This window comes from Plecotus auritus (genome assembly GCF_963455305.1).
Source record: "Plecotus auritus genome assembly, chromosome: 4".
NCBI lineage: Eukaryota > Metazoa > Chordata > Mammalia > Chiroptera > Vespertilionidae > Plecotus > Plecotus auritus.
This window is the reverse complement of record NC_137775.1, coordinates 31,929,630-31,954,941: the sequence shown is the minus strand read 5'-3', so window position 1 is coordinate 31,954,941 and position 25,312 is coordinate 31,929,630. Positions and strand designations below refer to the sequence as shown.

Below are 25,312 nucleotides of genomic sequence, written 5' to 3'. Positions count from 1 at the left end.
ACCAGACAGTTTTTCATTTCATTGTCCTACAGAGCAATGGGGAGTATAATTAGGAGAGAAATCGCTTTAAGTTATGAGGAAAAACTATGCAAAAAGAAGATGAATTTATCATGTTCCAAAAAAAAAAAAAAAAACCACACAAAACAACAAAAAGTAACTGAAGATAAGTATCGTATCTTCGCTGCGTTTGTTTGGCATTCATCTTTAATACAGGGTGTTTTCCGTAGTCCAGGATCAGTGTAGCACATAACCAATGTTTCAAGAGAAAGATGTGTGATTTCAAGGACCATCCCAAACATTTCATAGACCAAAGGGCTTCCAGAATGTCTGAGGTAAAGTTAGATTTTCAGACAGGAAAGGGGAGGCATAATGAAAGTCCTGCCACAGGACAGGAGCAAAAAGAGAGTCAAGAAGACGAGGAAAAGAAAATGACAGAAACAAAAGTCAAGTTCAAAGCCCAGGGTCAGAAACAAAGACATGAGAAGCTGACAAGAAAAGGGCAGAGGAATTGGATGCACATAAGCAGACACTCTCAAAGCAGGTTAGATAGATCACCAGCTAAACTCCTCTGGCCTCACTGCCTCAACACCCAAGATGCCTCCTTCCCTAGCCAGCTGGTTTGACAGGTTTCCTGTTTGACCACTGGAAACAGAGAAGCAGGTGAGAAACATACAATCAAGTCAAACTGTAAATTACTTTAAGATAGAAATGCACATTCTTCTTTGTGATAACATCTATCTTTTTGTGTCAGTCACATTAGTAACTTCCTCTGCATCTCAAAAATATTCCAAAGCACCATAAAATGAACTCGAGTTCATCGAACTTCCTAGGGAGACAAACTCAGCTAGCTCTCCTTAACTATAGCTTTCATACTCAACATAAATTTGTCTATCTTTATTTAAATGCTATTTAAGAAGTCAAATTAAAGGGGCCTGAACATATGTTCTTATCTATCTAAATTTCCAGCATATTCTAGATATCAATACTTAACACCAGCTATAGTAAATCTCAAGGGACCAATTGGACTCAAGAATTTAGTAACTATAGGACTCTGAAGTGCTCTGAGGCTATAGAGACACTTGAAAAAATCCCTTGGCAATGACATTGATTATAAGGAGAGAATGTATTATGATAGGTAGACTAAATATACCAGCACATGCTAAATATGGAAAACTAAGTGAATCCAAGACCCAGCTTCAAGGAAGGCTGAAGCTGGGATATAGTCCAGCACAACAGTCAGGAGAGGAATCAAGAAGACGGGAGAGAAGCCCTAAACCATGCAACACGTCAGGATTCCAAGGTTCCCGAGAAAGGACTTTGGGAGAAAAGATATGTCATTAGGCAAACCTTATTTAAATCCCATACCTTCAAGATACTGAGAAAATGGCAAGTATGTAATACTTATATTATATGTAATTTATTTTTATATAAATACAAAATGCTATATGTGAGATGAAACAACCATTCATAAATGGCCGGATGAGAAAGGGAATTGACATTTCTATAATGGCAACAGCGGGTTTGTTAATAAGCCACTTGGGCTTTTTAAAAGATATATATTTAATTGCTAATGTTTCACTTTTGTAAAAAAAATACAGTATCAATTTCAGAACAGACAATTTAAATATGATCATTTTCCTTGGATGCAACAAAAGCTGTGTCTGAGCCAGTCACGGAATTACCTTAGACACAGCTTCTTTCTCCTATGACAAAATACCTGACACTGGCTGTGACCTATTGTCTTCTACTATGTAAAACCTTTTGATTGAGCAGTCCTTTTGTAGTATCTATATCTATATCTATATCTATATCTATATCTATATCTATATCTATATCTATATCTATCTATAAAAGCTAAAGTGACTGTTCAACCTGTCAACTGGTAGCTATGATGCGCATTGATCACCAGGGGGCAGATGCTCAGCACAGGAGCTGCCCTCTGGTGGTCAGTGCACTCCCACAGTGGGAGCACCGCTCAGTTGACCAATGGGCGCCAGATGCCAGGCGCATGGCTGGCAAGCGCAGCTGCAGCAGCGCGAGCCTCTCCCGCGGACATTCCCCCTGCGCGCCCTGCCCCCATCTGGACCAGGACCAGGATCTGGACTGGCATAGGGACTGACTGGGCGCAAGCCAGCGGCGGCCGCTTCTCAGTCATGGGCGCCCTAGGATGGGCATGGGGAGACCGCAGTGGGGCAGCAGCAAGCCTAACAAGCAGTGGTAGCAGCAGGTGCAGCGGGGCTGGGATGAGCGGGAGCGGTGCCGAGCCCAGGCACAAGCTCCTTCCGGCCGCTTGCTGCTTCATGCACTACTACATCCCTCAGGGGGTTTAGGACTGCTGGTTTTGGCTGATCCCTGCAGGCCAGGCTGAGGGACCCCACCGGTGCATGAATCCATGCACCGAGCCTCTAGTATATTATATAATCCCCACTCAAGCAGCTACACAGAAAAAAAGAAAAGCTCTATTTCACCATCTGTTTGCTGGAAATAAAAAATATATTATCTAATCAGAGTCAGAAAAAGAGTGCCTTCTACTGAAGCAATATCTGTTTATTATTACTAGAGGCCGGTGCATGAAATTCGTGCATGAGGGGGTGGTGTCCCTCAGCCCGGCCTGCACCTTCTTGCAATCTGGGACCTCTCAGGTAGGGTCCCGAGGCCTGGCTGGCAATTAGGGCCTCTCGGGGTTTTCCTTCCCCTGGCTGCCAGCAGCTGGCCCCGCCCCCGCCACTGCCACTGCTTGCCATCTGTGCAGCACTGCCCCCTATCTCCCGCCACCAGTCCCCTCCCTCTGCGGGTGACAGGCATTTGAATAGGCAGTAATAGAGGCTAACCCCAGAGACAGAGGAAATAGCAGGATAAAACTAAATAAATGTATTGACAATTCTCAGACCAGCAGCACTTTTCCTATGTCACTCCCCTATTCCTTATTGTGTATGTGTGTGTTTTGTGTTTATGTGTGTGTATTCTTTGAGGGGGAAGTACTTTGTTTCACTCTTCATTTTTCCATCCTCCTCCTTTGAGGCCTTCCCATTTACCAGACCAAATTTTGAGGATGGAATCGCATTTAATTTCTATATTCATATTCTTACTAGGAGCCCAGCCCGCAATTCAAAATCACGCAGCTCAGCCCACCCTCGAGTTGCTGGTCCGGCCCTGCCTCGCTCCCTGGGCCCTGCAGCAGCCGCAGCCGCTGCCGGTTGGGCCGGCCGCTGCCGCCCCACCCCTGACGCTGCATGCATAACCTCTTCCTGTCCAGTCGACCCATTATGGCATCCCAGTTAATTAGCATATTTTTCTATTATATAGATAGGTATTTGTACTAAAGGCCCAGTGCATGAAATTCCTGCACGGAGCGGGGGGGGGGGGGGGGGGGAATCCCCTCAGCCCAGCCTGCACCCTCTCCAATCTGGGACCCTTCTCACAATCTGGGACCGCTGGATCCTAACTGCTCATCTGCCTGCCTACCTTATAATCCCTAACTGCCCCCCCCGGCAGTCTAGTCACCCCCAACTGCTCCCCTTTGCTGGCCTGGTCATCCCTAACTGCCCCCTCTGCCGGCCTGGTTGCCCCACGCAGCCTGCTGTTCGGTCATCCGTCCAGTTGTTTCAGTTGTGACGGCCCCTGGCTTTTTATATATTAGGATTATATAAGTAACAATATAGTATATTGCAACTATTACTACATTTATTGTAAATTTACATATTTTCAAATAGCAATTTTTATTGTGTTACAAAGATATTCAAAGGAGAGTATCTTTTAGGAGAAAGGAAGATGAGAAAGAAGAAAAAAGAGCCCAGCTGCAGTGGCTCAGTGGTTGAGCATGACAGTTCGATTTCCAGTCAGGGCACATACCTGGGTTGCCACCTTGATCCCCAGTAGGGGTCATGCAGGAGGCAGCCAATCAATGATTCTTTCTCATCATTGATGTTTCTCTCCCTCTCCCATCCTCTCTGAAATCAATAAAAACATATTTAAAAATAAGAAAAAGGAAAAGAAGAGAGGAGAAAGGAATGATCAATCCTGAAATTTGCACTCTGGCCCAATTATCTTTATCCTTCAACTTTACAGATCAGTTGGATGGCATTTACATCACACTCTCCTTTATATCTCGAGGAGGAAGACCATAATATGGCTCACTGTAATACAGATGAAAAACCAACTTGGACCAGGAGCAGAGACTAGGATTTGTCATCAGCCCTGCCCCCACCGTGACCTTCACTCTGAAGCAAGCTTCATGACCTGCTTTTTCTAGCTGTATCAGGTGGGAACCCTGTTTTCTCATATTAGGAAAACATTTTACACCTACAGACTCTTTTACCTCTAAAATTCAATTATATAAGAAAGGCAGAGCTGCCTTAAGAAATCTTAATAGTAGAGGGGGAAAAAACAACTTCCTTTGTGTGTTTATGCAAAAAAAAATTTTAATTAAAAAAAAACAAAAGTATGCATTTCTCTTATGAACTAATGATAGAAATCTATTAGAGCCAGTCCTGTGTTGTTTGTAATAAAGATGTCCCATATTTATTGTATTTTCTTTGTCAATTATGGTACTGCCAACTATTATCTCCATTGTGACTTTTTATTATATAGATATTAAAGCTTTATGTCATTCATCTTTCATTTCCTTCCATCTTGGTTTTGCAGGCCTCTAGACATTGGTTGTCCTCAGTATAGAATTAATGAATTGAGTTCAGTTGAATGGAATTTTTAGCTTTAATCTTTATTGAGAATGTGAAACTTCATAATTTTAAGTGAAATCCTTCCTACTTATTTTTTTTCTCCTCCTCACACCCATGTAAAGCATTTTAAAAAAATGTTATACTGTGAAAGAGAATGCTTTAAAAAGTATTTCAAGTATGGTAATTTTCACTATCTTGTTTGTACTATTTGGGTTTTTTTTTTTTTTACATGCATGATATTCTTACAGTTGTATTTCACCATAAGATGAAAAGAAAATGTTAAGGAAAGCAAATACAGAAAAACAGAAAATATTTTTCTATATTTTCAAATATAGAAAAATAATTCTCCAGAGTAGCTTTTCACTGCTGGACAATTTGGACAAGAAAAGATTAGAACATCATATGCTAGTTCCAATACTAGCTAGTTATTTCATCTTAGACAGGCCCCTTATCTCTTTGAACCTCAGTTATTATCTACAAGTATAAAGCTTTTGGCACATGCCTGGCCACAGTAGGGCCTCAAAAGAGTTAATTGATTTCATTCCTTTTATTATTATATTATTAAATCTGGGAAGTTTAGACATCTATAGAGATTTTCACATAGAAAACCAAGTTAATTAGCAAACAATAATTCAAGGGCAAAAACAATGCATTTCTCTAGAGACTCAACTTGACTTGCTCTCTCTCACTCCCTCTTTCCTCACCCCCCTCTATTTCTCCCTGCTCCTCTTTCTCTCCTTCTTCTTCTCCATGACCAAAAGATGCTTCTGATTAAAATAATGGGAAATAAATTCTTTTTAAAATTTTTCTGATTACATGATTAAGATCAACTTAATTTATTTGAAATAATCAGTATTTAAGAGGATCCTGCCCATTGCCTATTCTGTATGGTGGCAAATGACAACAATTCTTAATAAACCTGATTACAAGAACATCATCAAGTACCATTAGTTGATTACTTTCATGCTTCTAATTACATTCATCTGATAAATTATAAAGATGACAATAGTAAGAGACTAGTCAAAGTACATAAACCCGCTAATGTGTAGCCCAAATCTTTCAGCAGGGATATGATAGAAATGATGTGGATCCATCCAGCTGCCAAGGGACTTCTTAAATCCTGTGTTTGTGTGTCGGGGGGAGGTGGGGGAGAGTGGGTGAATATGAACAGATGCATTTAGGAAAAAGCAAACTCCAAAGAAAAGAACGTTTTCCACAATACCAAAATGCAAGGTATTAATTGGTGGTGGTGGGAGTGTGTGTGTCAGGGGGTGGAGAGGAAATAGGACTACAGATCACACTATGGAGTGAGATCATCAGCAGTTCTGACCAGAAGTTAATGAAGGCAAAAAGAGAGGCCAAATACTTACAAGTTACACTGTTCCTGTTAAGAGGGACAAAGTAAACCAACCCAGCATGGAGCTGAGGAAGAAGGAACAGACTATTAAGATTAACCTCGCCCTGACTTGTTTGGCTCCGTGGATAGAGCGTCAGCCTGCAGACTGAAGGGTCCCAGGTTGGATTCTGGTCAAGGGCATGTACCTTGGTTGTGGGCACATCCCCAGTAGGGGGTGTGCAGGAGGCAGCTGATTGATGATTCTCTCTCATCGATGTTTCTAACTCTATATCCCTCTCCCTTCCTCTCTGTAAAAAATCAATAAAATATATTTTTTAAAAAAAGATTAACCTCTAAAGAAAGGAGCAAGAACTACTGAGAGGCCCTGGAACAGACCTAGCTAAGCAACCTAAGATCCAGCTTTCAATTTTCTGTAACTGAGTATTCCCTGAATATTCTCACTCTAATGGTAGTTTTGTAATTTATTCAAGTCAGGAATCTATGCTGGATAGAGGGGGGCAGGTCATTGGGGACAGGAGAGTGAAGCTGAAAGGGAAGAGAGAAGCTGGGAGGGTAAGTTCCCAGAAGGCAAGGATGTTTTGTTCACTGCTACATCCTCAGGATCTATCTAGAACAGTGGTCAGCAAACTGCGGTTTGCCGCTCTGTTGACTAATGGGTTTGCCGACCACTGATCTAGAATATCACCTGGCACCTGGTAGGCATTCATAAGTACTTGTTGAATAAATGTACAAAGCTCTGTACAATATTATTGACTTAAAAAATAAAATTTCCCCTTTCTCCTTCAAGAGCCAAAGGGCAGGAGTCTTAGATTAAAAGTCTTCTATTTCTTGCTACATTGCAACCATCTCTCCCCAGGATGCTTCCTTGTGGAACATATCAGTCCATTGATCAAGCTACAAAAGAAGTCCTGAGCTTTCCATTCTTTCCAAGCTTAACCATTATTATAAAAGAACTTCAGGTATGGCTCATATTTATAAACTGCCAAAATAAGAAGTTTAATTTGGCAAACCCTCTAAGTCACTCTTGAAGATTCCACATTTTAAGAGGAACAACAAAATAAATATACCACAACATTAAAAGAAATTATTATCCCCCTATTCTTTATGTTTAAATCTGAAAAGAACATCCCAGATGTTGATAACAATACAATACATAAATGTAAATTATTACCATCTTTTTTATTAGACAAATGTGATTTATGGATGGTTGTAACGACTACAGAACATAACAGATGTGAACAATTAATATAAAATATTGCATCCATCAAACCAACCTTTGTTATCATATCATTTTTCATCAAGAATGTTGATTTCATTCTTTAAATCTGATTTCATTACCATGGTATTCATTAGCAGGCCCAAACATTTTGAAATTTTTACCCAATCAATGGGTTTACTGAGCTGGCTCATTATATTATGTTAAAGACTAGGTTCGTGACATATATCCATATACGTATTGTAGAACTTTAAATTGGGAAGAAACACATTGCTGCTTTGTAGTTAAGAACACTGGCAAAGAAAGCAACATTATATTTTTCTGTGCTTTTTCACACATTACAACTTTACTAATCTAATTTGGACTTAAGGAGCTAATTAAATTATTGTCTTGGTCTATAGGCTGGAAAGCAATTAATCTTCCAAGTTTTTATGTGAAAATTAAAAAGACAAAGTCTAATGTTGTCTAAATGCCTTTTCCCTTGGTGCCAGGAAATACGTAAATTGGTATGTCATTCTATTAGGCAACCTGATATTTCATTAAGGAAAAAGCAACAGTAAAGGGCAAGGCAAAGAGTTATGAACATTTAATTATTATTTATTTATATTTTTATTCTTACCTGAGGATATATTTTATTGATTTTAGAGAAAGAAGAAGAGAGAGAAAGAAAGAGAAAGAGAAAGAGAGATGTGAGAGAGAAACGTTGATCTGGGATAGAATCTGCAACCTAGGCATGTGCCCTGACCAGAAACCAAACCCACAACCTTTTGGTGCACAGGATGATGCTCCAACCAACCGAGCCATCTGGCCAGGGCTAAAAATTTCATTATTGTATAATTTTTAAGTAGAAAAATATAGAAAATAAAATCTTATTTTTACTGAATATCTAGAAGCATTTATGATAATTGGAATAATTAAGTTAGTATTCTATGGTGGTTAAGAGCAGCAGGTTTAGTGACAAGACTGAGTTGGTATTTCAGCTCTGTCACATGGGTGACAGTATCCTCCAAACCTATCAAAGACTCAGTTTTCTCATCCATCCAATGGCTGGTAAGAGTACTCCCACCTCAGAGAGTTGCTATGATAATTACAGGAATCAAGGCAGGTGAGGTGTCAGCACAATGCCTGTCACACAGTAGCATGGGATAAATGTTGGCTTGTGAACATCTATGTTTACGAACATCTCTCTCTTCTCTCTCCCTTTCTGGGTATTGATTCTTCCTCCATCTAACATTATGTTCAGACAGGGGCGGGGTGCTAATCCCACCAGACCCTGAGCTCCACACTCCGCAGGTTGTAGGTCAGAGCCTTGCCCTGGAATGTGCTGGATGTAAAACAGGGCTCTCCCTCCCTGGGATGAGGGTGTGAGGCGGGTGGTGATAGGAAAACTAACACACTGAAAACCCGTGGGAAGAGGCAGAAGGAAAGACATGGAGAGAAGGCTTCTGGGTGGCATTCCTGTCGTTGTGGCCAGCTGTGCCCTTGCCCTTACTATAATTTGGTTATGGGGGTTAATACATTCCCCATGTGCCCATGATTACAGAAGGAGGGTGTCTGTCATTCACAATAAATGCGGTTCTAATTAATATATCTGTTATTAGTGAAACAAAAAATGCAGTGTGAAAAAATGCCCATTAGTTTTACTAGCCTAAATATTTAAGTTATGTGTCATTTGGTCTCATTTAATGAGATGCAAGGAAATAATTACTGCCATCTTTTTAATGGAACCTTAAGTTATACTGAGAATCAGTATAAATGTAACTTCTACTAAACTTTATGTTGATTTCATATTTTTACTCATTTAATGATCATGACATTTTATTTGCAACAGTTTGCTAATACTGGCATAAAATGGACTGACATAGTAGAATGAAAAATGTCATTTATTACTTGTTATACCATAAAATATATGAGATTTTACATAGGATAAAAGTAGTCCTAATAATTGGCTTTCTAAAATATCATGCACATTTATTAATTAAACATTTAATAGTTAAATATTTAATGATTAAAACAGTATTAATTAAGGTATTAACTGAATTAAAGTATTAACTACTACTAAATATATGCAGCCAGCTATCAAAGATCAAAGAGGAAAAACAATAACCCATACATACTATTTTATCTGAAAGGATGATCATTAGTAACCAGTAATCACACATACAACCATATATAACTATGTGAAGTTCTGGATAAATAAACCCATACACAACTATACACATTACACACAACTATAAAAGTATGAACACACTAAAGTAATATTCTGACCACGATTGAAAGGAAGCAAAGTAAACCAATCAAATACACCATGCTAAAAAGAAATAATGTTCAGACAGCCTGGAATAAAATAATAGTCATAGTTATAGCAAAGCCTGAACAAGAATACATGTTAACAAAGACTAAGGGGAAATTTATGAACAAAATAATGCAAATTTTTTGTCTTAAAATCAAAAGCCGAACAGAGTAAAAGCGCTTTCCTACACCTACATCTACAATGAATTGTACAGTTTTCTAAACACTATTAGAGGTGAAATATCTTGTTAAAGCATTAGCAGTTTTATTTAGTAGCCAATACCATAACCTCAAATCATAAAATGTGTGCGCACAGGCACTCGTGCACCTGCGCTGGCATATGCACCTGCCTGCATCTATATGTGGTGTGGAGAGAGGGATGCAGACCTAAGGTCCTAACTCCCCTGTGCAAATTTGACTTTTAACTTGAGCTGTAGGTAATGAATAATTAAGCAGGCACAATATTACCTGATAAACTCAAGAGGTTTGGGGTCAGGAATGGGCTAAGGCCTTCTGTGGGTGGGCCCCACAGATGTCTTGCTAGCTACCATCACTATACAGTTGTGTGGTTTTCAAAGGAGTTCAAATTTAGGGTTGAGAACAGCAAGAGAGTTTGGAAGAACATGGGAGAAGTCAGGAAACATTTGTGCAGGTTTAAGAAGTTCTTGACACTGAAAGTTAAGGAGCTAGGAGGTCAGTGGCCAATGAGCAGAGGGTGAGAGGAGATCAAAATGAAGGGAGAAGTTAGAAGCCAGGCAAACCCTGGGGGTTAAGAAGGTCACCAACATGGGTTAGTGCTGTTCCTGGATCTACCCTACTTTAGCTGATGATCTTGGTCAGCAGCACAGTATTTCTTGGGACTTCTGTTTTTATTTTTTAAAAAGAAGCCATACTATAAGATCTGCCCAACTCATTAAGATAGTTAGGAGAATAAGAAAGTGGTTTAAGAACAGCCTGGTTGGTGTGGCTCAGTAGTTGAACACTGACTCATGAACCCAGAGGTCACATTTCGCTTCCCATTCAGGGCACATGCCTGGGTTACAGAATCGATCCCCAGTAGGGGGCATGCGAGAGGCAGTGGATCAATTGTTTTCTCTCATCATTGATGTTTCTATCCCTTTCCCTCTCCCTTCACCTCTCTGAAATCAATAAAAAAAAATATTAAATAAGCATAAGAACAATATAAATGATGATGAGAGGTTTATCATTCTACTTTTAACACATAATCCAGGTGATTAAAATCAAATGAAAAACAAATTCAACTGCATTAAGTGTTGTTATATACCTTTAAACTTATACAACTTTACATATCAATTATATGTCTGTAAAACTGGGGGGGCAGGGGGGGAGAAAATACCTAGCAAACCATACCTGATGAGATTCTTTGTCAGAAACTAATCATTTAGTTGAAATAGTTTGCTTTTTTTAAATGGTATTTTTCAATCAACAGATGCCTGAGAACAGCTCATACCTGTGCTACTCAGTCATGACCCAAAACTCCACAGGCTACCATTAAAAAATATAAATATACACATAACACTATAATTGAAAATAAAACAAAATGAAGAAAAGAAGTTGGAAGAAAAAAGACATTGGGAAAGAAAAATCATGGAGAGAAGTCTTTTCTGGAATAGTTACTTACAAATAAAGAGATGATTCCATTTTGGTGTGCCCATGTGGCACAGTACACATATGCTTACTAAAAAGAATGGTAAAAATCATAATATGAGCCCTAGCCAGTTTGGATTAGTGGTGAGAGCATTGGCCCTTGAACTGAAGGGTCTCAGGTTCCATGCCCAGTCAAGGGCACGTACCTTAGTTGCAGGTTCCCCAGCCTTGGTAGTGGTGCGTGCAGGAGGAACCAATAAATGAGTCTCTCTCACCTTGATTTTTCTCTTTCTCTCTCTCTCTCTCCCCTTCCTCCCTCCCTTTCATCTCTTTTTCTCTCACACTCTCTGTAGAAATCAATGGAAAAAATCTTCACCCTTGGGTGAAGTTTTAAAAACTAACCATGATATGATCTCTAACCCGCTCCATCCCCTCCAACAATGAGTGCTTTACACAGTGTTACACAAGGTAACTAATGTTCAAATGCTCTCTATTTCTGAAAACAGTGGCACGAAGTCATGGTAAACAACAGAAGTATAAAATCTATTATGGATAATTTTCTTTCATTTACTTTTAACAGTGGGTAAAATAAGCCAGCATTGCAAAAAATAAAATAACATAAAATAATACCAGGAAAGGAGAAAGTATGGAAATTGCCAATCGTAAAAAGAAAAAAAAACTAAAAAAAGTCATAAAGTTATATGATTTTTTTCCTTGCCTATCAAATAGAGTATATGAAAATGGGGCTTAGGAACATCTAGAATGTAATAGCAAAATAAGAATTCAAAAAGCAATGTGTGTTTTTTAACCCCTTAAAATGACTGACCGCTGAGGAGGAAAATTTATAGCAAAGTGAAGCGCTAGTGACATAATAACACTTGTTCACTGCTATGAAGTAGCTTATTATAAAAATGCTTCCTCTGTTCTCTGCAAAGTGCTGGGGAAGCAAGGAGATGAGAAAAGCAGATTTAAGGTAGACTCTACATTGGATAAGGAAAGACAAGTAAACTTCTCATTTTTTTCTTCCAAGCTTAAAAAAAAATACAGCTACAATAGCACCTTCTTTCTTGCTGCATTAACTTGAAATATTCTGTTGCACTTTCCAGGGCCTCTGTAATCTGAACCAGACAGCACATACAAGCTCCTCACCTCCGTTCCAGGCACCAGCCCTTGACCCCCAGGCTAGGCTGACTGACTTCCCGGATGCACAGCCCTCGCTACAGGGCTGCTGCTTCTGCTGGTCCTGCCCAGCATGGTCATCCCTCTGCCCTGAGCCTAATCACTTCCTACCATACCCAAGAGTGCTCAGCTCAGGCATCCATTCATGCAACAGCTATGCAGTAAGCACCTACTGTGTACATGTCTGTATGTGCATGCACTCACATGTATATGGTATGTGTGTGTATGATTCATATGTAACTGAGTACTCAGAGGAAATAATTCTTCAAAGGTAGAAATAACAAGGCTGAGACTGTGGGGCTGTCAAAAGGTGGAGACTCGACAATGACTTAGGTCCCCAGTAGGCTGACTGGGAAGACAGTGTTAGCACAGCAGAAAATAAAAGCTAATTCTAGAAAAGAAAGTACGTGTGCTGCTGCGCGTGTGTCCCACAGACACACATATAAAACTGGATATCAAAGGGTCGAGGAAATCATGGCCTTGGGAAATTTATTCAGATCGAAGCAGAACTTCCCTGAGAAAGGCTGAGTGGGAAAACGGCGACCTGTCCAAATGTCTGGTCCAGTTCCAGCCGCAGTCAAAGGGAGCCTTTTCCAAATGTACTTCCCTTAACAAGTAAAAATGCTCTTGAATCGCACTGTAAGGACACAGCAGGAGGCCGACGCTCAGGTCTGCTTTCACTATGTGGAGTGAGTGAGAACTATTTTGAATGGCGTGTTTATTTTGAAAAAATGCATCAAAATGCTTTGATTGCCAACAATGAAATATCATAATAAGGACATATGCTGGCGCCAAAATGTATGTGATTTATTGCTATGTGCTAGTAAGGTAGTTACTATTTCCATTTTAAACCAAAGTGCATAAAAAGTACAGGTTGTTATTTTTAAATTAAATAAAGTCTGTCATTTGCTTGTAACAGAAAGGCACTTGAATGTCTTATTTTAAAAAGTAATCTTGAAAAATACAAATTTATAACCATCTCTATAGTTTTTAAATATTTCAAACATGTACTATTGTATTTAAATACCATTTTCTATTTGCAATTATTTACTATGTAATTTGTTGAAATATAAGACATGTACATTTTTATTTAAGACATGTCCATTTTTATTTCTTAAGGAAATTATTTTTCATTCCAATGTGCTTTTTAATAAATAAAATTTTCTGAAGTTAATTTCCTTTCGAAAAAATAATATTGAGGTATACAGTCATTTCATCTTTTAATTTAAGAAGCTAGACATTTGTTAAATGATAAAATTTGATTCAGTGATTTCCAGAAGAAAAAATGTAATGTCCAATCCTGAAATAATGCCAGACCCTGACATACTCTAGGGCAGTGGTTCTCAAACTTTCTAATGCTGCGACCCTTTAATACAGTTCCTCAGGTTGTGGTGACCCCCAACCATAAAATTATTTTCGTTGCTACTTCATAACTGTAATTTTGCTACTGTTAATGAATCGTAATGTAAATATCTGTGTGTTCCGATGGTCTTAGGCTCTATAGCAGCGGTTCTCAACCTGTGGGTCACGACCCACAGGTTGAGAACTGCTAGCAGGGTCGCCTAAGACCATTGGAGAATACAGATATTTACATTATGATTCATTAACAGTTGCAAAATTACAGTGATGAAGTAGCAACGAAAATAATTTTATGGTTGGGGGTCACGACAACATGAGGAATTGTATTAAAGGGTCGCGGCATTAAAAAGGTTGAGAACCACTGCTCTAGGGACATTTCCTACTTGATTTTGGTTATTTGTTCTCCTCTAATGTGTTTTTATGGTGTACTAAGGAAACCAATCTCACCTGTTTTTGATTGTAGGTTTCTTCTTGGTTCCTCAGGGGCCTCAATTGGCTGATCAGCCAGGAAAACGCGAGCTTGGTCTATTGCATTCAGGACAGAATATTCCTTCTCCTTTAACTCACGTCTCAGTGCCTTTGCAAAGAGAAGCAAAAGTTTAATTTGTAAACTAAAGTGTTCAGCAAGTAATGGAACATCTTAAATTAAACTTCCCACTACACTTGTCACCGGAATGACTAATTACCAGCATTTAAGCAAAGTTAGAAGTGAAAAATATCAATTTTACACATATGAATGATTACACATGAATAAAAGCAAAAAGATGATTACTGTAGAACTTAAAAATGCAAAACAAAAACAAAAACAAAAAAAACAATTTTACAAGGAATTGCGACAGCCTACTGAGCTTACACAAAATGTACTTTTAGGTCATATTGCTAAAATATAATAGCCTGTTCTAAAACACTTTTTTCTAATAAGACTGACAAAATATTATACCCAGTGGTACAGAAGAAGGCAATTTCACAAGTAGTAATGAGATTCTCAGAAGTGTTTACATTCTTTAGGATATATTAAGAACCAAATTAAGAGATTGAAACAAATTAAAGTACACAAAATCAAAACTAAACCAGAGAACACATAAAAGACAGTCTCCAATTATCTTAAAATATGTCCCATTTCTCATGCTGAGGCAATTACAATTTTCCCCCATAAAGTTTTTCATGCAAATCTATGATTCTCAGAAAAGTCTGTCTTCAGTACTTTTATTCTTTTAGGTAGGGTTCAACTTTCACCCTGCTCCTATAAAATGCTTGGTGACTAAAACTCTAATTGACTAAAATTTAAAAACAATAAAACTCAGCCCATGACTATTGCAAGATAGGAACAAGTGAAGATTTTCTTATGTGCTATTTTAATATTATAGCTAAGTCAAAATTATTGTTAGTATTGTTATCCTCTTAAATTACGCACATAAACACCCTCTGCCTCTAATATTTTGCTTTAAATGAAGTTCCTTGTCAACACATTATGAAAATTCGTTTTTTCACTTTCTAAAATATTACACTCTAATAGTATTTTAGAATCAGTAGTCTTTCCTTCTGACCACAACATAGCATTTGACATAACTATGTTGGGACAATGAGGTATTTCCAGGCTAAATCCTCATTTTCCACAGCAAATAAAAAGTAAAAATCTAGAGATGCCAGAATATTCATCTGATGTAAAAAAACTGGAGTGAAACACCAGAAAACACTGGTAATGAAGTTAAAAAGACCATCACAGGTGGGGAGGGCTAAGAAGAGCTGGGGAGGGGAGGCCGAGATGGAGTGACAGATGTTGTTTTTCTGTGATAAGTATTGTCAGTATTTTTGACTTTTAAATTATGTACAATTATGACTTTGATTAGAAATGTAAACTAAAAGAATAAAAGTGAACAGTAACTCACAATTTAGACACAGTAATAATGTACATGATATAAAATGAAATAAAACTTTCTCTAAAATCCATAGGTAACATGTGTCCTTCCTATTATTTATATAAGCAAAGACTGACCATGAAGCAAGCACTAGGCAATCAATTCCAGATCAATTATCACCCATGAGCATAAAATAACTATGTTGGGGGAAAAGCAACAAAACCTCCACCATCTCTAGTTAAGAAGTACAGGTTGCGAGGAAGTCCCAAGGTGTGACACTCTAAGAAAACAAGATGATTTTCAGACATTTAAAATTTCTGATATACATAAATAAAGGAGACACACAAAAAAAGGAGAAAATATATTTGTGATCCAGAAATAAATATATACATATCTATCTGTCTAATTATCTATCTATCTACACACACACACACACACACACACACACACATACACACATTTATAGGTCTTTAGTCAATTATTCCTTTAACATAGATTACTATTAGGATCAAGAAGCTCCAGATGAATGAAAATAGCCCTAGTGCTTGCTTCCAAAATCATCTGGAAATATAAAATGAGGACATGAGAAAACATGCTCCCTAAAAGATAGCAGTGAAAAACACTCAGAAATGTGGCAGAAGTGTCTCTAAAAATTTTAGTGGCCAAGAGTACTTATCTCCCAAACCCAATCCTAACCATTACGTGTGGGAACAGCAAAGGTTTTTAAATGGTGTTCAAAGGCTTCACTAGATTCCTTCTTTTTGAAAGGGCAGGACCAGGAATGCACCCGCTGAACACAAGCTGCTAGAAGAAGCTAGAAGAACACCTCGCTCTGGTTTATCAAATAGGATGAAGGATTCACGGACAGTATTTAGAGAGTTGGCACAAATGAAAACCCAGGAAACACCAACTGGGTGATGATATGGAAGGAAGTGAAAAGCTAAGAGAAGCCAGAACATAAAGGAATGTGACGCAGAGAAGGAAAACAAAAGCAGGACTGGTCCAGGGGGAGTGATTATGGGGCATATATTCCACAGAGGATGAATCCAGATCTTATGGTGGAGAAAGAAGATATGACTCACACACTGAGGAGCACAGAAGTTCTGACTGGGAGCTCTAGAATAGCACTAGTCCTCAAAGTGTGCATTGGGTAGGAGTGTAAGGAGGGGAGGTGGCAAAAAGAGATTTGTCTTCAGACTCCTTAGAATTTCAAAAATCCAAATGGAAAAATATATTTGTCTACAGAAAAGATACTGGGGAAAACTGCTCAACTTCCTTGATGGCTGGAATTTTATCAATTTCACTCAGATGCTCTCACCGTGGATCATTTCACTGGCTGGCAGTTGGCTCTGCCTGGGAAGCTCTTCCCAAGATATCCACACGGCAGATCCTTCATCCCATGAGGTGTTCTCAGCAAGGCTCCCCACCCACCTTATTTAATGGAGCATTCCACCTTTCCACTACCTGTCCCATCGCCATCACTATGCTGCACCATTGGTGTATTTCTTACACCTATCATCTCGTACTCTGCAAGGCAGGTATTTAGTTATGTTTACTGTTTGTTTTCTGTCTTTTTCAGATAAAATGTAATCTCCACAAGGCTAAGGACCTTTTCTGTTTTGTCCACCGCAGTGAAAAAGGCACCCACATTGATGCCTTGGGACCTAGCAGAGCTTAGGTGGCTCTGAAATGCTTCCTGGCGAAGGTGGTACCTATATTGAGTCATGCAGAGAGACAAGGGTACTCCCAACAGAGGAACCTAGACACTAGCAGAAGAATAAGAGAGTGTGACAGTGAGCATTCAGGGAATGACAAATATTTACTACAGATAGAGCAGCAATAGCTGAGTTTGGAGAGGTGGGCGCTGGGAAGCCACTGAGGAGCTGGACAAGGGGCGGGGGAGTGGCTGTCAGACTTGCATCTTAGATTTTATACTATAATTCTCAGGTCTTCTGGATTTGTGAAAAACAAATCTGAGTCAGAGAAAGCTGCACAGCACTGGAGAACCCAATTCCCTTCCTGACAACTTTAAACTCCAGCACTTCATAAAACAATCTGCTCTTCACAGGCTGTTGTCAGGGACTGTCTCATGAACTCCATTGATATGCCAAGGTATGGAAGTAGAAGAGGCAAGTGTGGGAACCATGCCAGGTAAGGAAAAATGTGGGGTCGGAGCACCAATGCCAACTCAATAGCCAAATGTCCGAGAGGACAGCATACATTTAATAATACCTGTGCATACTCTATTTGCAAATTTAATTTTATGATTCAGTTTGTTCTATTTCCATTATATTTAATTGCATGTCAGAAATGGGCTTAACTTTCAATAGCATTACACATACAATCACTTCACCATCCTTTACCTCTCAATTAGACATGAAAAAAAAAAAACAGAATCTCCTAAGCACCTGGTGAACATTAATGATAAGATAATTAGGCTCCAACAGAGTTGTTTTGTATACAGAGCTACAAAGTGGCATTCAGCTGTAGGTCCTGATATCACGTGACATATATGGGCTGTCTTAAGTGAGTATAACATATTCTAATTGGAATTTTTCCTATTTTAATGACTTTATATTTTCATTCAAAACAGTTCTGTTTTCAGATAATAACAAGTACTGGCGAGGATGTGAAGAAGTTGGAACCCTCATATGCTGCAGGTGGAATGATGAAATGGTACAGCCACTTTGAAAAACAGTGTGGTAATTCCTTAAAATGTTAAACATAGAGTTACCAGAAGACCCAGCAATACCAATCCTAGGGTATATGCCCAAGAGAACTGAAAGTATATGTCCACTAAAAACTTGTACATGAATGTTCACAGCAATATTATTCATAATAGCCAAACTGTGGACACAACCTAAATATCCATCAATTGGTGAATGGGTGAATAAAATGTTGTATATCCATATACTGAAATCTTATTCAGCAATAAAAATGAAATACTAATACATGCTACAACATGGATGAATCTTGAAAACGTCATGCTAAGTGAAAAAAAACAGACATAAATGCCCATTATAAAATGTGGAAACAGTTAAGTAAGTATGTAGAGACAAAAAGTATATTAGTGGTTACTTAGGACTGGGAGATAGGAGGGGATATGGAGGAATCACTGGTCACAGGTAAAGGGCTTCTTTTTGGAATAATGAAAATGTTCTAAAACTAGATTGTGATATGGTCATGTGACTCTGGACATATACTAAAAGCCACTGTGCTGTACATTTTAATTCTGTTCTTTCTCTGAATAAGTGCTGTAGATAATTTATTTATTTTCTAACCTTATGCCCACTCACCTGCAAAGTAATAACTCGTTCAATATGTTTAGAGTGTTTCCATCCCATATGTTAGTGTTTCCAGAGCATTCTGTATTCCTAACAGAACTCATCCTAATATAGTGTCAGTTCTTCCAGAGTAAGGCTCACGTTTCAATCATTTGAAGTTCTTCTCAATTCCTACCTAGATATGTGTGTGTGTGTGTGTGTGTGTGTGTACATATATATATTTTAGAGGCCCGGTGCACGACATTCATGCACTGGGGTTGGGGGGTCCCCTCAGCCCAGCCTGTGTCCTCTTGCAGTCCAGAACCCCTCGGGGGATGTCCATCTGCTGGCTTAGGCGCTCACCAGCCATGAGCCTGGCTTCTGGTTGAGCAATGCTCCTCCTATGGGAGCGCACTGACCACCAGGGGGCAGCTCCTGCATTGAGAGTCTGCCCCCTTGTGGTCAGTGTGCGTCATAGTGACCAGTTGTCCCGCCATTTGGTTAATTTGCATATTAGCTTTTATTATATAGGATATTACTGAATATGTACTTGGGAAATAATGAATAAAGAAGGAATGCTTTCAGAATTAAATACTATGTAGAATCACAAAATGTGGCCAAGCAAAATATCCCAAAGTTCCCAAAACTTATTATCTTAAATTGGAATAACTATTGAATTCCAGGTAGCTTTGGATTTTTTGGACTATCTACTTTGCAAATTATTGGTGAATAATTTTCAGAAACAAAGTTAGTTTTCTCCTATCACCTGTCAGCTAATAAGCACTAAGTATTTCAGTTTGCTGTTGGCCATTATTTTATTAATAGCAAATATTCATTTCTCTCCCTAGATAAACAAGGAACTGATCTTACTAAAAAAAATAGTGGTATGATCTCATTCCATCTGCCCCCTTTTTACCACATCCTAATCATGATGTAACTGCATAAGGCATAGTTTCAAATATTTTCAAAACGATTGCAGTGATTATATTGAAGGTTATATCCATTTTTGCTCTTGTGTATCAAGCCCATCTAAAATTATTGGCTTAAAACAATAATGATTTATTTTTCATGATTCTATGAGCTGGCAATTTGACTAGCAACCCAGCTGGTGCCAGCAGAGGTTACGCTGGAGCCTATAGTCATCTGTGGCTTGAATGAGGTGGAAGTCCAAGATGGCCTCACTCACATGTCTGGCTGGAGCAGCTCAGTTTCCTCTACCTGTTCTCAAATTGCCCAATAGGCGGGATTTGGGCTTCTTTAAAGCACGGTAACTAGTGTTCCCAAAGGGCAGAGTGAAAGCTGCAAGATCTCTATGGACAGGCTCTGGAACAGCTCTGCCCAATGAAACCTTCTGCAGTGATAGATATGTTTTAAAACTATGCTGTCCAACATGGTAACCACTAGTTGCCTGTGCTATTTTGAACTTGAAATATGACTAGTACAACTGAGAAACTAAACTTTAAATTTTACCTAATTGTAATTGATTTCATTTAAGGACAAATGGTCACATGTGGCTAAAGGTTACCATATAAGTCAGTGCTGTTCTGGAATTCGCACATCATTTCCACCACATCCCATTGTTATTCTGACTCTCTTGAGGGGAACAGCAGCAATCCTCTGCACAGGGGGCTAGGTACTGAGAAGCATGGTTCCTTATTGTAGCAATCTACCACCCAGAATCAGAGGGAAAGAGGAGGTTAGCACAGGTGTGGGGGTCACTAATATTTCATATATGGAGTCACAAAGGCATCTCAAAGACAGCGGTATTTGAAGAACGATCTCCATACAGCTGACATCTAGCTCCCTTGTGGACTCAAGTATTGGCCATTGACCTAAAAGTGCTGTGTGTGGCAACTTGTCACAAAGCTTATGTATTTTCCATTTCTAGTACCTACGTGGAAAGAGCCTCAAGCCTCCTGCAGACAAATACATGTAAAATGAAGCTTTGTCTATAAGCAGCAGACTAGAATCAGTTTAACAAGGAGAAAGAGACAAAACAATTCCTAAAAATTAAATGTAAACTATATTTAAAAGTTTCATATAAGGGAATGTAGTCAAGAATAATAAATGGAGAGCACCATGATTGTCCCACGGCCGTAAGAAAATATTCAACTTCTCTCCCTTTCTAAGGTGGCATGAGAGCATAACAGAATTTTCCAACAAAGATTTCCACCAAAATAAAAATGTCAAAATAATTCATATAATCTGTAAGGAAACATGCCAGGCACAAGAGAAGACAGCAATTAGTAAGGCATGATCCTAACTCTCAAGGAATTTATACTAAAGAGGAAAAAGTAATGCTAGTGAGGATATAGAAAGTGCCACAAACCTTTGAGAAGGGTATAAATAGGGCACTGGGGAAATATACAGGTGAGGGCGGGAGGCGGAGGGGGTTGCAAGCTACCTGTTAAAGAAATATGTGAACTGCAAATGAAAAAGAAATTGGAATTAGATTAAAGGTAGTAAGGGGGGAAGCAATTCAAGTAAACAAAATAGAGGTGAGGTAATCTAGTGTCTCATTGTTCTCCCTGCTATAAGTAACTTCCGCATGCTCATGCAAACCAAAGGAAGCCCTGGGATGTCAGCTTAATGAAGACCTGATTCAAAGACCAGAAGGTAACTACTAAAAATCAGTTTTCCTTCGCGATGATTTTCTATGAGCCCAAGCTTTAGCAGAGCCCACCTTTCTGGCCACTTCTCTGTCCCTTTCAAACTCAGGGTGCTCTTTGGTTCCTATCACTTGCCAAACAGCAGAGAAAATCACTCCTCATTCACCTCTAAGTGCCTGAAGGCCTGGGGACATTTCTCCCACCTGCCACAATTTAGTGGGAAGAGCAGGGATTAAGGGATAAGAAGGTATAAAGAAGGGACTGCTGTGGCTTAAGTCAGAAAGTCTCACAAGTCCATCAGCAGCTCCTTGTTTTCACCATGAACATGGTATCAGCCCAGCAAATGGCCATCACACATCAGTTACTCCTGTCAGCACTGAAATGGACAGGATCCTGCAAGCTTCTCAATGTGAAAGCAGGGTCTGGGGGCACCTGGACCAAGGAGGGAAATCGGTGCCATCCTCTGCCACCCTAAACTGGCAACCTGCCATACCCAAGTGTGAATATGCAGGTGTCATTCTCTCTTGTTTAAATTACACCTGTCTCCTCTTCTTTATTTAATCTAAAGCCATCACCCAAACTGTCTTTATATTAAGTGCCAAAATCCATTGGGATGCCCTTTTCTTAACGTTTTCTAGATATTAAAATGATAGATAAATCAGATCCTTTTGTTCTCCTGCCTAAAACACGCCAATGGTTTCCTGGTGCACTTAGGACAAATTCTAAACTTCCAACAGAGATCTGGACATTCTTTGCTCTCCAACCTCAACTACCAGCACACCCTAATTTCCAGCCTCGGAGTTTTTAATTCCATTCCTAGAATATGCCAAGTATTTCCTGCTCATGGCCTTTTCAATTCTGAACACTCTTGCGTCAAATCTCCAATGGCTGGCTCCTTCTCATTATTTAGATTGCAACACTAAATGCATCTATCTGTTGGGTGAATGATTGAAGAAATAAGTAAACTGACTTGAAATAAAAAATGGGAAAAAGGAAGAAAACTGGGGAATGGGAGCAGCTCAAATAAAGCTGACCTACAGAAGAAATCAGCATGAAATAACTCTGAGCAGGAGAGCAGAGAAGTAGTCATCTCCTTATAGCTCTTTACAGAAGAGGTTATTTCTCAGGACACAATATCTGTGTGCTTTCTTAGCCATGCTCACTGGTCAAAGTCAAAGAAATCCACTAGGGTCATCCTTTCTGACCTTCAGGGACCCAGCTCCTTCCTCTATGCTTCTACAACGCGTGGCATCTGCTTTTCTGAGCATTCAGCACACATACCTATCCTGGCCTTTGTGCAGACATGTCTCCTACATCAGACTAATAATCTATAATAATAAAAGTGTAATATGCTAACTAGACTGGATGTCCTTCTGGACGACCTTCTGAACGAAGCCGGTGCTGGGAGGGAAGCCCTGGTCCCGGGTGCCAGCCGGGGCTGGGAGGGAAGCTGGTGCCAGGAGCTAGGGGAAGGAAGGCCCACTCTCGCACGAATTTCTAGTTTGTGTATAAAAGAATAAAGAGACATTTAAATATTTTTTTGCAGTGTAGTAAAACCAGATAGAAATTTGCAACCCAAATCCTTGTGTTATAGCTCAGTAGGTACCATGTAGGTACACCCTTACCTATCATGAGTCCTTGGGTTTGCCCATAACTTTTCTGCATGTAAGTAACAAAATCTCTGGTTCCACTTAACTGCACAGGTGAGACAGTGAATTTAAACAGATTTTAAAACTATTCAGTGCTATAGAATAACTAGCTATTAAAACATGCTAATCTAATATCTTAACATCATTCTCTGAAACTGAATTTCTCTCCTCAGCCTCTGTGCAGTTACACTTGGAGGAAAGTTCTAGCTGTTTTATCTACAGTTTGGATGACCAATGCCAGTATCCAACCCTTCATTAGCAGTAACAACTGAATTTAACTCTTCCAAGAGACAAATTATTTCTTAATGAGAAAAATAGAGTTATGTGATCCTCCAAAATTAAGCCAAAGTGTTTGTTAAGCATAAAACTGAATTGCAAACCTCTTATGTAACTTTCAATTTGTAGATAGCCAACAAATAAATGTAGTGAACCAATCTGTACCAGAATAAAATAGTAATGTAAATCTCTTTGGTGGTAAAAATAGCCAGATTACATCATACACACTAATTTGCTATAAATACCTAATTTCTTCAATTGACCAGTTCAACAACAATGGACCACTTTTTCCCTATCCTTCTAGGTGCAACTAAATCAAAACATCTAATCAGTTCACCACTTCTTTTTGGGAGAGAAATTTGAGTCAGACATCTGACATCCTAAACCTGCTCTCTAAATTCCCGTATTGATATGAAATACAAGCATGTTAATGCAAAAAAAAAAATACAACATTCACCAGAAAGAGGTACAAAAAAAATGAGAAATCACAGGCAAGGACGCAGTGAAACTTCACTTTCATACATTGCTGGAGGCAGAAAATTGGTTCAATCATTTGGGAAACTAGGTTGGCAATATATCAAGAGCCATTACTACGTACATATTATGTGAAACAAGAATTTCAGCTTTGGGAATATATCCTAAGAAAATAATCCACAAAAAAATAGCTCCAAACACAACACTTTTCATTGTAACATTATTTATGATTAATAAAAATTGAAACCAACTTAAATACCTAACACCTGGAAAACATTTAGGTTCACTAGGTAAGGCTACACTAGAGACCATTATGTAACCTTGAAAAATTATTGTAATAATGACTACATTGCAATGTGAAGAAATAGGCATGGCATACATCTAAGTGAAAAAGACAGGATAAAAAACCTATATACTCTATTAAAACTGAGTGAAAGGTGAATATGCAAAAAGGAAATAATGCAAAATGAAAATGCTTGTGTTACAGTGGTAAAATTATGGTCATATTTTTGACAAAATCTATATTATAATATTTTCATAATTTAAAATTATACTTTTAAGAAATGAATACCTAATGAAATCAAGTTTATTTATCATCTAATTTATCCTTAACAAATTATAAGAACAGTATTGTTAAGAATTACAAATATTTTAGAAACACACTTTTAATATCTATAACAATCATAAAACTTTTCCTTATGTTCTACTTCAATAACATCTCTGAAGATAGATTTATTTATAAACTGTAATACATGCCAACCTAGTTACTGAATGAGAGAGTCCATGTGTTTAAGCTACTCCCTAGGTTTGTTAGGAATCATAAATCATCAAGTTTTCAACTGTCAAATTTCTACATAAGAGAGAAGCAAAACACTGGGAGAATCTGGCAGTATCCAGCATAAAAAGGTATATTTTAAATGCTATCTCAACTATCAACACATGATAGTTCCTTTCTGCTCATATAAAAATCTATCTCTTGGTTTGAATAATTTAGGCAATATTAAGACAGGTAAAAGATAACCTCTTAGTTGACTACAATATTAAAGCATAAAATATAATGGTATTAATTTTCTTACAACTTCAAGTATGTCATGTAATTGAAATTATGTCTAGCTCTTGAGAAAAGATTGTTGCTTACGTTTTTGGTCAGCTATTACCTTTATTAAAGATTCAGCTCTTTAAAGTAGAAATATTATCAAGATGTGATATGCTTTCAAGCATGAATAAGAAAAAAAGGGATTAAAGAGAAATAAAAAGGGACATTTATACCAAAGGACATGTTATCTTTGGGTATATTTCATTCATTCGACATTCAACAAATATTTCTTGGGCATCTAAACTGCCAGGCATAGACAAAGAGACAACAGAAAATAAATAATTATGTGAGAAGATGATAAATGCTGTAGAAAAAGAAAAAAATAGAATAGGGTAAGAGAGGTTACAAATGCTGAAATGGGGGTTACAATCAAATAGAGAAGTATGGATAGGATTC

General features: G+C 38.4%; 1 protein-coding gene across 5 annotated transcripts in view; it reads right to left on the bottom strand.

The window, feature by feature from the left end:
- UTRN (utrophin) overlaps window positions 1–25,312 on the bottom strand; it is a 479,531-nt gene that overhangs the window by 94,629 nt on the left and 359,590 nt on the right. For all 5 annotated transcript variants that reach the window (XM_080663479.1, XM_080663480.1, XM_080663478.1 and 2 more), the window contains one exon: window positions 14,138–14,267. In XM_080663479.1, the coding sequence (XP_080519605.1) occupies window positions 14,138–14,267 (130 nt within the window). The remainder of the gene's footprint in view (window positions 1–14,137; window positions 14,268–25,312) is intronic.